General features: G+C 42.8%; 1 protein-coding gene across 2 annotated transcripts in view; it reads left to right on the top strand.

Annotated features, from left to right (window-relative positions):
• DOCK10 (dedicator of cytokinesis 10) overlaps positions 1-15,389 on the top strand; it is a 292,508-nt gene that overhangs the window by 234,372 nt on the left and 42,747 nt on the right. For both annotated transcript variants that reach the window (XM_015411999.1, XM_015412000.1), the window contains exons 31-40: positions 433-477; positions 1,579-1,754; positions 1,860-1,976; positions 3,335-3,446; positions 4,292-4,413; positions 4,503-4,617; positions 4,769-4,835; positions 7,405-7,452; positions 8,086-8,187; positions 14,349-14,473. In XM_015411999.1, coding sequence (XP_015267485.1) covers positions 433-477; positions 1,579-1,754; positions 1,860-1,976; positions 3,335-3,446; positions 4,292-4,413; positions 4,503-4,617; positions 4,769-4,835; positions 7,405-7,452; positions 8,086-8,187; positions 14,349-14,473 — 1,029 coding nt within the window. The remainder of the gene's footprint in view (positions 1-432; positions 478-1,578; positions 1,755-1,859; positions 1,977-3,334; positions 3,447-4,291; positions 4,414-4,502; positions 4,618-4,768; positions 4,836-7,404; positions 7,453-8,085; positions 8,188-14,348; positions 14,474-15,389) is intronic.

The raw sequence follows: 15,389 nt of genomic DNA, 5'->3' as shown, positions 1-15,389 counted from the left end.
ACAGTTGCAGGAAATTCACAGCTCCACTGATAGAAGAGGGAAAAGGAGTGATTTTACTTTCTTCACCCTCCATGCCTGTTGGTTCAGGTGGGTCCTGGAAACCCAAGAATCAACTTGCACTGTGATATTGATGTGGAGTTTCTACACATTCATATTTCCTGCTCATACTTTTGAAATTCAACATGCTGTAAATCTGACTGGTAGAATGAATGGACAGTATTGACTGCATGTTTACATCTTTAAAAGGGAAAAAACAATCAGAGGAACTGATCTTAATCTCTTTTGTTTACTGTTTTGTCATGGTGATCAAAATAGTGTTTTGTAATGGTGATCAAAATAGACTGATTAATGATTCTATGAAACTGCTTACTAAAAATATAATTCTTGTCCTTTCTTCCCACCCCTTCCCATATATCCCTAAAATAATTTAAGATCCAATAACACCATCAGAAACAACGCAGCAATTTCATGCATCAGGTAAGAATCAAATTATGTACTGTTTTCCATCATCATCCGTTGCATGTGAATGCCAAGCTAATAGCCTATTGGGGCAAATGGCCTATCAGGAGACAATATCAGTTGTATAATGGCATGACAGAAGGCAATCCAGGATCTCGTATCTTACCTAGTTTAGCGATGTAACCAGCCTATGTAAAAAAAAATCCAGATACTAATCTGGATCTCACAAACAAAACATTTTTTTCAGTGGTGGTTGTTTAGTTTATTATTATTATTATTATTATTATTTATTAGATTTCTGAATCGCCCAACCTCACAAGCAGGCTCTGGGTGATTTACAGCATTAAAACAGATAAAATACAATCAATATGATAAAATTATTGCAATGCACTAATAAAACAACCAATCCAGATGGCAATCAACCTTTTTGCCGGCTGCTGTGCTCTCTGTGCAGCTGGGCAGGGAAGGGAATGTGGGCCCAAATGTAAAAAAGGAGGGTGCCAGTTTTAACCGTTGCTGTCCTCAACCAAAAGTCTGATGGAACATCTCTGTGTTACAGGCCCTGCGGAACTGCATAAGATCCCGCAGGGCCCTGATGTTATTTGGCAGAGAGTTCCACCAGGTCGGGGCCAGGACTGAAAAGGCCCTGGCCCTGGTCAAGGACAGCCGGACCTCCCTAGGGCCAAGGATCACCAGCAAATTGTTATCAGCTGATCTCAGCGCTCTTCTGGGGATATATTGGAGGAGGCGGTCCTGAAGGTACATGAGTCCCTGACTGCTCAAGGCCTTAAAAGTCAACACTAATACCTTGAACTTGACTTGGTACTCCACTGGTATTTTGAAACTGGTCCAGTAAGAAGACATGGAAACATGAGTAGAGTAAGTTTATTGTATATGGCCATAGGCCTTAGGCCTTTACAGTCCATTTGTGATAAAATCAGAAATGTACAAACTCAATGTAAAACATACGATTAATTAGTTACTTCCCTTAATATTGGTTTCTTGGTTGAAATAGTAGTGAGTAATAATCCAAGTCTTTGCAGCATCTCTGTTTCTTGAATGAACATTAATGGTATGAGTTTTATATGTACAGTAACCATGTAGCCTGTTCTCTTTAAGATGTTCCAGAATACACAGTGACAAATGAGTTTTGCCGGAAACATTTCTTAATCGGATTACTTCTTCGGGAGGTTGGGTTTGCACTTCAGGAGGACCAGGATATCAGGCATATGGCCTTGGCCGTACTCAAAAATCTCATGGCAAAACATTCATTTGATGATCGATATGCAGAGACAGTAAGTAAACTCTCTGCCATATTTATGTACTAAATAAAGCTTTTGAAATCTACCAACCAACTATCCACAGTGATGATTAATCTCTTTGAATTTCTGTGTTTCCAGGAGAAACAGGCACAGATAGCAAACCTCTATATGCCTCTTTATGGCATGCTTCTGGACAACATGCCTAGGATCTATATGAAGGACATGTTTCTTTTCAATATAAATACATCCAATCAGGTAAAGCAGGTGGATGCCCATACATGCTTTGGGTAACCATTTAGTCTTTGATAGATTATAGTACAAACGTTTCTTCCTCAAGACTTGTCTCTAATGGATGAAAGGTTATTTTTTTAGGCAATATGAATACATTTAATCAAAGTCCACTCATTTGCCTGGGAACCTTTATGAGAATATGTTAACCACTGTTAGTTCTTATGGATTAGCTAGAGAATATCCAAAACACAAATTGCATGAACTAGTTGCCAGAGCGAAGTATTATGCTATTCAAATAGACAAGCAGACAACCTGCAAATAACTCATGGGGGTGAGGAAATTCCATATTCCCCCTGGCTCCCACTGCTTCCCCTCTCTCACCTCCACCTGTTCTTCTCCCTCTGCAGCCCTCCTGCGGCTACCTCTGCCTCCTCTCTCTCTCTCACTCACTTTTTTTCTTTGCCCCAAAACTAAAACACAGATATAGTCCGCACATCTAGCTTAGGCTACTTCTCAATAGTGTTAGAGGTTGTAAGCTCGAAAGCATCTCCAAATCAAAAATCAAGTCTAGTATGACAAGCTTGAAAGAGCCAGCATGGTGCCATGATTAAGAGTGGTGAACTCTAATCTGGAGAACCAGGTTTGATTCCCCACTCCTCCTCCTCCACATGAAGCCAGCTGGGTGACTCTGAGCCAGTCACAGTTCTCTCAGGACTCTCAACTCCACCTACCTCACAAGGTGCCTGTTGTGGGGAGGAGAAGGAAATGCAATTGTAAGCCACTTTGTGACTCCTTAAGGTAGAGAAAAGGAGGGAGTAAAAACCTGCTGCTCTTCTTCTTACACATATTTAAGTTTCTCATGTGACATGATTTTGATACGGGTATATAGTTACTCTTTGCAGAGCAGTCCTCTCGCATCAGGAGCTGAATGTCTGAACTGGCCCTAAATCAGCTTATTTAAAGTTAGTGTGTGGGTATTGACTAAATGTTGTTGTAATATGAGCTTAGAAGATCAGATAAGAACAAAAGTGGAAACCAAAAAACTTCTACCGTTGCTGAGCTGTGAGGCAGGAAGTCCTTGATTCAAACCTCAACTCAGCTATGATCTTATTGGAGAGCCAGAATCTCTCAACTTTAGGCTCCAGGAATAATATGGGAATAATAACATCTTAATGCTTTGAGCACTTAAACAAAAAGTGATACTGATACAGAGGATTGTGAGTCCTTCTTGGCATTAACTAGCAAGAGCTGCATTGTCAAGCTGAGTGTGGAAGATCAAACTCTAAATACTGTGCTGTAATTATAAATTTAAGAAGTAGCCCTTGGATTGTTAAAATGATGCACTAACTAAATGTGTTTCCCCCATTTTCACTGAAATTCAGGGATCCAGGGACGATTTGAGCACCACTGGAGGACTGCAGAGTCAGGCAGGAATGAAACACGCAAACTCTGTAGATACCTCTTTTTCCAAAGATGTTCTTAACTCTATAGCAGGTGAGAAAGCTTTTGTACGTGTATGTGTGTCCGTGTTGCTCCACTGTGAGTTTTGCCATTTCTTAATCTCCACACAGAGCATGTCCTTAACAGTGTGATGTCCTTAACTCATTCTACATGGAAAGCAGGAAAACAAACTTTCTTGTATTTTCAGAAAATGCCTGGACATTTTTTTTCTTATTCTTTCTGTACAACTATAACACTTCCATAAATGTCATTATACTAATTCCTTTGCTGCTGATGTCAAGCATCAGCCATTACTGAACCATTGAACATGAACCTGTTTCAGCAGTATTTCTGCAGGATTCAGATCTGTTCTCATTTGGCACTTAGGGCATTTAGATATCCACATGCAGGAAAACAAAACCTCTTGATGGCACTGGTATTTCTGGCCACTGTGTGCCACAGAGTGTTGGACTGGATGGGCCTTTGGCCTGATCCAACATTGGCGTCTCTTGTGTTCTTATGACCTGAATTTGCAAGTCTGTTTCAAGTAGGTCACATTTTCCTGCACCAGTTTTGTTCTTTAGCTGCCTCCAGTCCAAGCTGGGATAGAAACACTGTTGAATTTACATTCCTGTTTCAAAACATAATTCAGTACTTCAGTAGCCCATGGGCAGTTCTGTCTGAAAATGTATTAAGTGTATCCCACACCATCAGTAACAAAAACTATCATTGCATCAACTTAAAGCCATAGTCATTGTTGTCACCATTAATTCAACCATGCTGTGTTCTGAACAACAGTTCCAAGTGTACCTGCAGCATTTTGAGTTTTCCATTCTTATGCTTAGTTTCTGTATCCATCAACATCATTTTAGCATGTTTGTTGTGGCTTCTGTTTCCAGCTTTTTCATCAGTAGCTATTTCTGCAGCAAACCATGCTGACTCCAGAGGCTCCTTAGCAAGTCTCGACTCCAATCCAAGCACCAACGAAAAAATCAGTGAGGGAACAGAAACCTGTGAAAAGGTGTGTATGTGAGAATGATCTAAACCAATTTTTGAAAGCAGAAGAACCCTCCAACAATGGTAAAGATCCTCTGTATTTCAATCTGGCAGATCGTGAGACCCTTGTCTCTGATAGGGTCGGCTCTTCGTTTCGACAAGCTGGATCAGGCTGAAACAAGAAGTCTCCTGATGTGCTTCCTTCATATTATGAAAACCATTACAGAGGGTAAGAACAAGGGAATACAGCCACCATTTAAAGTGGATTCACATACTTAGTTTCAGATTTCATTTATCCTCTAGTGCTTCCTGTGAGCTTTTGCTGAAACTCTTTAATTATGAGTAAACAATAACTGTCATATTGTTGTGCCTTTTTTCAGATACACTGATCTCCTATTGGCAGAGAGCCCCGTTCACAGAGATAACAGATTTTTTCAACATTTTAGAGTAAGCTGTTCTTCCAAGGGGGTTGGGGGTAATAGATAGTGTAAAACAAATGCAAAATGTAAATGTATTTACTAATATTTTAAAATTTGTATCTGCAAATTCACACTTGCATTTAGGTTTGAACCGTGAACGTCAAATTATTTTCCTTATTTGTTGGTCCATCCCAGGAGATGTTCCCCCACCCCTACATGAGTGAAGGTTAGGTATGCCAGCCTGCAGGTGGGACCTGGGGATCTCCCAGAATTACAGGTTATCTCCAGGCTACACAGATCAGTTCCCCTGGAGAAAACAGATGCTTTGTAGGGTGTACTCAATGGCATGGTTCCTGTCCTCCACAGATTCCATCCCCAAATCTCCAGGAGTTTCCCAACCTGGATCTAGCAACCCTACCCCTGTCACCGCATCCCCCACCGGTGGCCAGGAGAGAACTGGCAAACCTAGTGTATGTAGCCTGGACAACCTCCTCATTTAGAGGCAGTAAACCTCTGGACACCAGTGCCAAGAGCCAAGAATAGGGGAACGCCTTGGCCTCTAGGGCCTGTTGTTGGACCTGGTTGGCCACTGTGTGAGACAGGATGCTGGACTAGATGGACCACTGGTCTGATCCAGCAGGGTTGGAATTTTGATGTTCATTGCTCCAACACCTTTTTCTATAGCATCTGAAATGGAACTCTAAGTCTGAATTATATAACTTACTTAGCCAGTGCTGGAACAGAGTCTGAGTCCAGTGGCAGCTTTAAGACCAGCAGAGTTTTATTCAAGGTATAAACTTTTGTGTGCATGCAGGAACGAGCAGGAACACCATTCCAGCAGTAACAAGCCCAAAAGTGGCAAGCCCCACCCCCACCTCCCAGCAGCCCCACCCCACCTTCCCTGGCCCTCCCGCTGGAGAGAGCCCCCCCGCCTTAGTTATTAGTTATGCTAATGAGTTATGCTAATGAGCTTCTGCACCTCTTTTGCTACAAAATGAGCCCTGCAGCTAAGATTGGAATAACGCATTTGGGTAAGACCTGTGGATAGCAGCAAATTGATGCACAGATAATAAAAGAGTTAACTGAGCAATAAAGAGATCTTAGATTGGAATAACGCATTAGGGTAAGACCTGTGGATAGCAGCAAATTGATGCACAGATGATAAAAGAGTTAACTGAGCAATAAATATAGCTAAGATTGGAATAACACATTAGGTAAAACCAGTGGATAGCAGCAAATTGATGCACAGATGATAAAAGATTTGTGTAGTGACCTGAAAAGATCTCCAACATCATACACTAGATTCTTCCCCCAGTCAATTCCTCACCTTTTTGAGCACCAATTGTGCCATTTTTCAAACCAGTTTACCATATATAAAGTCAGTTATTTAAATATGAAGTGTGAATTGGAGTTTTTTCCCTAGTCACAAAATATCCCCAGAAATATCAGTCTCTGTTACAGTGGGATCGTGGTTTTACCTTAATGGGTGGTTATCCTTTCTTCGGCTTGAAGCTGGAAGTCAAGCAATGTTTACTTTCTGTGTGCCTGCCTGTCTGCTTCCATTGGCACAGGAACTCAAAATCTGCGTAGCTGATTAGCTCACAAAACACATTATGAGTGGAGAGCCCATTAACAGCACAGGCATCATCTAGTTGGTTTTACTGTAGTCGTTGAACACCCAAGATTTCACACAGCGATCTGGTCAGCAGTGACAGTGCTAGCAGTAATGTATTTTAAAGGAATGAGATATGGCCATTTGAGTGGTCAGGAAACGCATTAATGCCAACCACAGAAGTGCTTCCTCAGCTAATGAAGCTGCAACATTTTTTTTTGCAAGAAGTGAGCAGCAGTTGCATTGGTATTGGTCTCCTCCTCCCTAAATCATCATCAGTACAAATCTATAGTATGAGTTTAAACAATAATTTGTGCTATGCAGTTGGGGAAATGAGCTCACGACTAGCTGTAGTGTAAACCAAAGGAACGGCAACGGCACACCTGGGTTGCTTTGTTATTTCTGAGGGCTTCACTAGGCCACTTTTCTTTAATGATGGCACTCAACCCAGCTCTGGCAAGATTAAAAAAACCCACAAAGCTCATGCTTCGTCTAGATGGCTCATGCCATTTATTGCATGCTTTCTTCTGGAAACTCTTCTCTGCACCATGAGCTGGTGACCACATCAATCTGAAGAGAGACTTGTACTTTCAAGGGCTATTAGGTCACTGTTCAACTGGTGCAGTTGTCATTTATGCATGGTGGCAAAACTATTATATGTATTAATTTTGGTTGTGAGTAGAACTGTATAAGAAAACAGTAGTCTCTAGTGTGATTTGTACAGCGCAACAGATTATTCTGTCTGTTTGTGTATCTGCATTCGCTGTTTTTCCATTTTTGTGTGTATGTTCTACATCATGGCAAGAGACAGAATTATTGGTCTTCTGTGAAGCTCAAAGGAAACATGTTTCTGGCCATTGACACAGGTTTATTTTTTGACTATAGTAATTATGAGTCATTTTGTGGAATTCATAGCATGTCTCAGCTCTAGATGTTTTGCAGAAACAGCAAAGTGATTTGAGAATCTGGTTTTTTAATCTTTCAGGGTTTGTCTTCAGAATTTCAGATATCTAGGAAAACGGAACATAGTGAGGTAATTATGTTCTTGTCTGAAAATCTGTGGCCAGATGTGACTTAAAATAGCATATAATTCAAGCATACAAATTTAATCCAGATAACCTGTTTTCACAAAAGGCTGTGTCCCAGTGCACATAGGTTCCAAGTCATTCATGACCACATCAATGTTAAGAAGTTAAGTAATTCCATAAAATGAAAAGATTGGGGAGGGTCGAGTCCCCATGTATAAACTTCCAGTAGAATGACTTCAGTAACTATGTATTTTGTCTTTTCCCAGTTTGATTTTGGGTTTTTACCATGATGCACAGTTGATAGTATAATCTGATCCAGAATAGTTTACAGGGATTAGAACCTGAGACCTTCTTGGCTATTCATTTTGGCCACTGTCTCAGAAATGTGAGATAGTTTTTTTTCCAGCTGCCAAGGGCATTTTTCTTTGGCTGCCTTATGATGGTTTGTTTTTCATTTCATGTTGAAACAATGAACTCCTCTGTCTGCTGCATTTTCAGCAGCAAAAAATGAAAGGGGACGGTATTAATTGATTTGGGCTTTGTTATTGTGTTCTGCCAGATGTGTTTTTATTTTTCTCAGACACCATAGCTTCAGCTACTGATATGAAAGAATCGGTTACACTTATTATTCTCCATAGGAAAATTGCTGCTGCATTTAAGTTTGTCCAAAGTACCCAGAATAATGGCACTCTGAAAGGCTCCAACTCATCCTGTCAGACATCAGGGCTTCTGCCCCAGTGGTAAGATATCCTGTTTTTACTGAGCATTCAGGGATGTTTAACTTGGGACTCTAGCAGGCCTGTCAGAAATGCATAGCTCACCATTTGTCTGCAAGAAGCAAATTGCAAACGTGTGCTATTGTTTGCGTGAAGGGAGGGTAGAGGGAGCTTAAGTCTTTAAACCCCCCCCCCATGGCTCTGTTAATTGAACAGGCCCTCTCATGCTTTGATTAGCATTTTGAAGGGAAAATACAGGGTTTTTTAAAGGGCCTGGCCTCTTTTTCCTTTAAAAAGAGAGGGGGCATTAGGAGGGGGCAGAGTCTCAAGGGGTGGAACTAGGTAGGAGTTGAAGGGTTAAATCCTCCTTCTCCCCTTCCCCTGCTGACCACAATGTTGGGGCTGGGCATGGTTACAGGTTTCCTTTTCTGGATGAATAGAGATCTTTGATTTTGGTCATGCCTATTTTGGCCCTCATTTCCAACCTAAAGGGGTCCAAATTTAGACCCATTCCGCCTACAACAACCTCGTTCCCTCCTCTCCCTTCCATTTCTCTGGATTTTTTACAAGCTAAATTCTGTTTAACAAAAACCATATGACCATAGTGATTGTGTAGGTTTTATCATGTATACATAAGAGCATCCGCCAAAAAATTTAGGCAGTACTGATGTGAGTTTTCCTAAGCTCATATCCAAGAGCTGCTGAGTAGGAAATTTTGACTATAGTATTCCTTAGACGTGGCAAAGTTACCTTGGACTCCATGTGTAAACCTACAGCAGATCTTAAAGCGGCAAATACTGCTCAGAATGTTATTGGAGAAATAGCACTGTAGGGGCAGGGGATAACCTTTTATTTATGATGCTTTCTGATCTCCCCCCCCCCGAAGTTCTGCAGTGTCACCACACAGGGAACACTGCTAAATGCACATACATGACCACGAATGGCACATACATGACCTTCCAAACCTGGTGTGGGATCCTGACTCTCTGAACTTACACAGACATGAACTTTGAGCAATATTTTGTGAAATATGAAAGACCTTTAGATTGCACTAAGATGCACTTTATTGAATACAGATAGATAAGAGAGTAAGAGGGAGAGAACAGAAGGAAATGCAGTACAACAAAATACAAAAATTGGGAAATGTAAAAAAAAAAAGCAGACACATTAAACTGGATGTGCCTACCCACAAATATTCCATGGAGAACCCACCCATGGATGCATGTGTGGTGTCCCCAAGAGAGAAGCATGGGGAGAAGGGGTGTTGAAGGTCAGCAAAAGAGAGAAATCAGGCATGAAGTGAAGAGTGAGGAGAGGCAACAAAAGGGCATTTAACCAAGTAAGACTAAGAGAACAGGAAGGAGAGTGAAGAGGCCCATTGCCCAACAGCAAAAGGAAGAAGGGAGGAGTGGAGTGGGGCTCCAAGCAAGCAGAGGAGAAGAAGAACAAGCCAGAGGGCTGGAGATGGGAGGTGGAGGAGCTGGGTTGAAAGCAAGGATTTCTGGGGCAACAGGGCAGGGGAAAGGAAGAAGGAGAAGGACTGGCAAAGGTAGGGAATTATCCGTACATTGTATGAGGCTGAAGGATGGGCATGGTCAGGACTCGAGGCATGATGGCAGAACATTATCACTGTATAATGGAACTGTCTCAGTCTAAAATACTGCCTCAGAAGGCTTCCTTTATATAGATGTGCACACCCTTTTCTGCCAGTGGCAGAACCCAGTTTTCTTTTCTTCTTTTTTTCTTTTTTAGTGAGCAGAAAATCTCTTTCATCTTCTTCTTCAGTTGCGGGTCTTTAACTTCTAAAGAGTTACTTAGGTCCCCTTAGCCGCAAATCATATGCATCTCTGGCCATGCCACCTTCTGCTCCTCCTGGGTCTCCGTCCATCTATTCCAGTGTCTGCTTGGCCCCCTCCGTCTGGCTGTTCTTCCCTTTTCAATCCATGAAACTGCTTCAACCATTCTTCTGCTTTATAAACCGAGTCAATTTTCTCCCTTTTGTCTTTATATTTAAACACCACACCCTCGGGGAAATTCCAGGAATACGAAATCTGGTTGATCTGGAGGGTTGAAACAGGTTCCTTGTAGGCTTTTCTTTTCTGTCGAATCTCAAATGGGTTGTCCTTTAGGACCCTGATAGTTGTTGCTCCCAGGTGCAGGGGGTTGACTGCTGTCGCTCTGAGAATATCATCTCTCACCTGCCTTCGGAGAAACTTGACAACAATCTCGCCCGGTAGATTATTTTGCTTAATATACTTAGAGTAGGATCGATAAACCACCTCGATCTCTGCTTCCGCTTCTACCGATGAGCTGCCGAGCGCCGAAGCGATTAGCTCTGCTATCACTTTCTTCAAGTTTTCTCCTGCCGTTTCAGCCACCCCCTGAAATCTGAGAACCTTGTTAGCTTTTTCCATTTGTAGATTTAACAATCTCCTTTCTTGAAGATCTTGTCTTTGTTCCAACAGGCCAACCTTCTTTTTCACCTTTTTGGTATCGTGCATTGTCTCTTTAAGTTTTTCATCTGTTTGGATCGACTTTTTCACCAGCTCAGCAATTTGCTGTTGTTGCTTTGCCAAACTCTGGTTGGATGCAGTCATTTGTTGGTTAATACCATTGAGTCTTTCGTTAATGGGCCGGAGCAGCTCTGATAACATGGAGAACACGTCTCCTTCCTCAATCCTCGGACTTTGACTGCCCCGCCCAACTTGTCTCGCTGCTTTTCCTCTCGTGCCGGCCATTTTCAACTTTGTTTACACTAAGGAACACCTTTTCGCCCTTTTTCAAACAGCGCAAATTTATCCGCAAAACAGCTAAGTCTTTGGCACACTTTAACGCTCTTCTTTTCTCCTCCCCCCCTCTTTCTCTGTGTCTCAGTTCAGTTTGTTTACGTCTGGGATTCTCTCCCGACGCCGCTTCTGCTGGGGGGGGGGGAGCTAACTTTTAGAACTTTTTCGCTCGGTTTTTTCTCCAATTCATTGACGGTCTACTCACAGATCCCTTGTAGTTACGCTCATTCGCTGACCTTCTGGCTTGTCCCGGCTGGCATCAGCTATGCTCGGTAAAAACCGAGCCTCACAGGGGGTGGACCGATTGGGGCAAAAAGGAGCGCCTCAATTCTCCGGCTTCCACCATCGAAGAGGTCGCCCCCCCAGCGCCCCCGGCTCGGAGCCTTTAACTAAGGCTCACCTGGGGGTGCCACTTGAGGTGGCACTCCTCCAACACCCCTGGAGCGCGGATTGCCTCCCCAGCTTCAGGGGAGAGCATCCGCCATCGCTGAGCCGCAGACCGGAAGTCGCAGAACCCAGTTTTCTAGATGCTTGAGTTACTGTGAGGAGAACGCTAATGGGGCAAGGAATGAAGTTATCCTGTTGATTAAGGATTTGATTAGTTGGCTGAGCCGGTTGATATCTTGAGGGATGCTCTTGAGTAGAAAGGAATGTAGAATTACTGTCCCACAAGCATTCATTTTGGCTTAGGTGTCATGACAAGCCCTTGATATAAGGGAAGTGACAGTTTTTCATAGACACCTGGTTGTCTCATGATAAAATAGCATTTTATGGCACAAAATTCCTATCACAATCCTCTGGTTTGCGCCAAGATGGAACCTACTTGTAATTCTGGCTGCATAGGTCCTGGGCTTGTAAGAGTCTCTCGGGATAACAGCAACTTCAAGGGTCCCTTTCATTTAAGTCCCTTTCATACAGGGTTTTTAACCCACTTTGGCTTCCGAAGGCAAACTTCATTTTAAGGCTTCACACACCTAAAGGATAATATGTTGTCCTCTTGCAGTTTATGAAGCTTAAATCTGTTTTTTTCAAAACCTGATTTAATTTTTTTTTATTGTTGTTGTGTTTTATCCTTAAGGTATGTGAAAGCTTTTTTAAAAATTGCCTTCAGAAGCCAAGGTGGGTTTAAAGAGTCCACATGAGAGGGACTATCGACAGGGAAATCAGAGTAGGTAAGAAATGGTTAGTCCCTCTCTCTACACTTAGTGTTGCTCCTCTTATAAAAATCTGTTGCCCCTGATGGCTGCTTCAAGGTAACAATAAAGACATCAGGAAATCAGATCAAAGATTTCCCACAGTGTCCTTAAGGACTGTGTTGGCAGTATAATTCTCATCAGGGGTCTTGTTGTAGAAAAAGAGCTGCCGGAGCTCATTAGCATAACTCATTAGCATAACTTATTTGCATATGCCACGCCCCCTGACATCACCGGAAGTGACAGAAGGCCACACCCCCTGACATCACCGGAAGTGTGTCAGAAGGCCCGGCTACTTACCCTCCTGCTTCATCCTCATTCCCAAACGGAATGAGGATCGAAGCAGAGGGCGGGGTAAAGAAGGGGGCGGGGCTTCACCACGTGACCGCCCCGCCCCCTAGAGGTTCTCTTCCGGAGCTCCGTACCTGAGAGCTCCCCCCCGACTAGAGCCCTGATTCTCATGATAATAGATCCCTGAGCACATGACCCTCCACTCATTCCGTCAGTGTCTAGAGAAGGAGAGTGGACACAAGCCCTGTGCTGCTCCGGTGCCATCACTGGCTCATCATCACTATGCCTGTGGGCTCTTCTGCATTATAATTTGTCACTCATTTGTCCCTATTGCTTTGGGTCCCCCCCCCCTTTTCCACATGTGTTTTGCTCCCTCTGGGACTACTAGAGAGAGCAAAATACATTGGGGAGGGGGAAGCCCTGAAGCAATAGGAATACACAAGTGATGAAAATCAGAATGCAGAAGAGCCCTATGTGTGGGGGAAGTGTGTATATGTACATTCCCCCCCCCCCAATGACTGGGACACCACTTTGTACACATTCCTGAACATGGGGAAGGGAGCACGTATGTGCACATATCCTCCACATGTAGGCACAGGGCTGATGTGATAACAGTCATGCTGAGTCAGGGGCAGGGGCAGCAGTCTCATCCTTGCTCTCTTTCTCTGCACATTGACTGGATACACTGACGGGCCGTGTGCTGAGGGTGAATGCTACTAGTTTTCCTAAAGACACCTCCCTTCCTCAGATGAACTTAATTTTGTGGTCCTGCTCAGTGTGTAGACTTTAATACATGGTTTGTACTGTATTCCTGTTGTATGTATTTCTTAGGGATTGAAAAATAACAGTTACCAGAATACTTGCCTTGTGTTGTCACATATGGCTGGTGCAGATGAAGCATGAGGGGAAATGACGCGTTCTTTTGCTTCTTGTTCAAGAACAAGATGTGATCTCACTTTACAGCTGGGCCCCTATGAATGAAGCTCTTTCACTAGGCCATTGTATTGCAGGATATTGACAGGAGAACAGGTGTGATGGTGTCTCGCCAGAGGAAAGGCGACTGGGGTGCCTCCCATTAACTCCTAACCATTGCTTCACTGTACACCTTATCAAACAAACACTTAGTTGACATGAATTAAATGAATGGAGAAAGCAGTATGTTAACTGAATTACAGTACAAGTTAATGTTCCATCTGATTGATGTTAACCCTTTAAAAACTTTCATTTGAATATTAAGCATGACATAAAAGGGTGTGAATTTAGTGATGTGCAACAATACATGTGTCATCTTGCTTGCTAAATCATTTATTTATAAAAGTACAAAACGTAACATGCTAGGCAGTTTGCTGACATCGTTCATTTTATTGCTCAGAGATCTGATCTGTTATATAATGCCAGCAGTGAGGCTTGCAAGGATAAACTGTACCCATAAAATGTGGCCCCAGTTCAATTTTTTTTCTAAACCTAAATTCCTCCAATGCAATAGAAAGTAAACACAAAAAGCAACACAGCTACCAATCTACTTAATGCCTGTACATAAAACATTTCTTTCCCACAGCAAAGAGCCAATCCTGACTTTCCTCCACTTTGCTCCACCTTATCAGAGTAGGGGTTGCTTCAGGATAGCCCAAGACATATCTCATATGTGTCTACATGGAGTTTGGCTCGGGACCATCCAGCGTTTTGTGATTGGCTGCAGCCCCGATAGCAGCCATTTTGTGGTTGGTCGTACCCCCCATCCGTGATAGCCATCTAGTAGTGGTTACCACTACCTGTTCTAAAACTTCTAAAAGTATTCACAAGGTTGGGAATCCCTTGTACAGAGTATTTAAAGGGAAGTCTGAAGGATTTGCGGGAATCATTGAAACATGGCATATAACAATTTACCAAAGTGCTCTGTCTTCTCTTTTCACAGGATCCACTCTGCTTCCAGCAGTGAGAGTCACAAGCATCACAGATCTCAAACATTACCAATAATCCGAGGGAAAAATCCATTTTCCAACCCTAAACTTCTGCAGATGATAGACAGCACCATTGCAAGTAAGGCTCCTGTCCTCCTCCTGATGGCCTTTGTTAAAAGCTGGAAGAAGTTAGAAGTTGGAGGGAGGAGGACTTGCAGCTGGAACCTGGTCCAGGCATGACACGGAGGTGCCTTGTGCCCATTTCCTGCTCCTTAGATTGTTGCAGGTCATGGATATGAAGAAAGGCCCAGTGCAATCTCAAGAGTTCATATGGGTGACTAAAGACAAGTAGACAGATGTTGGTACTAGTGCCCTGTAATAGCTTCTTGGTAAATAACAGAACAACCAGGAGCAAAATGTTTAATTATTTATTTAAGGAATTTGTGTGCCCTTGTTAGCCGAATTGCTTTATTTACAGCAATTGGCAATTTATAAATGGGTCCTTGCCAACTATACCAAGGTCCTGTTCCCACCAAGGGTTACCAGAGAAGTATTCAAGGCTGTTGTTGTTAAAATAAATGTATTTTACTTAAAGAATATAAATCTCATACAAACAATACTGATGCACTCACACATTCAATCAAGTTCCTTAGAAATACAGTATTAAAATAAGCACTGTTGCATTAGCAGGTGGGGGTGATGATGGGCAATACTTATCTGTCTTCACAGCTTTGGTTGTTCCAGTGAAGAATGGATGGGAAGAAATGTAAACTAGGGAATTCACACACGACCAGAACCAGCTGGAACGTGTGGGTCTCTTGACTGCAGATCAAGAGATCAAAGTAGAGGCAAGGGTTTGGGGATAGCAAGAGGAGCAAGAGGAGTAAAAAGCAGACAGGGGATGTTGCGGGGGTTGCTAGCTAGGAAGGGCCAGGTGAATGGTCCTTACCTTTTATAGTGGATCCATTAGGTGGGAGGTAACTGTTCCAACCTGTGGACCCACCTACCTGTTAGTCCGTCCCAAAAACAATCCTATTGGTTGCCTATAGGAGTGG

This window comes from Gekko japonicus, unplaced genomic scaffold (assembly GCF_001447785.1).
Source record: "Gekko japonicus isolate JY-2015 unplaced genomic scaffold, Gekko_japonicus_V1.1 scaffold825, whole genome shotgun sequence".
In the NCBI taxonomy this organism is placed as follows: domain Eukaryota; kingdom Metazoa; phylum Chordata; class Lepidosauria; order Squamata; family Gekkonidae; genus Gekko; species Gekko japonicus.
This window is presented reverse-complemented; position numbering and strand designations above follow the sequence as displayed.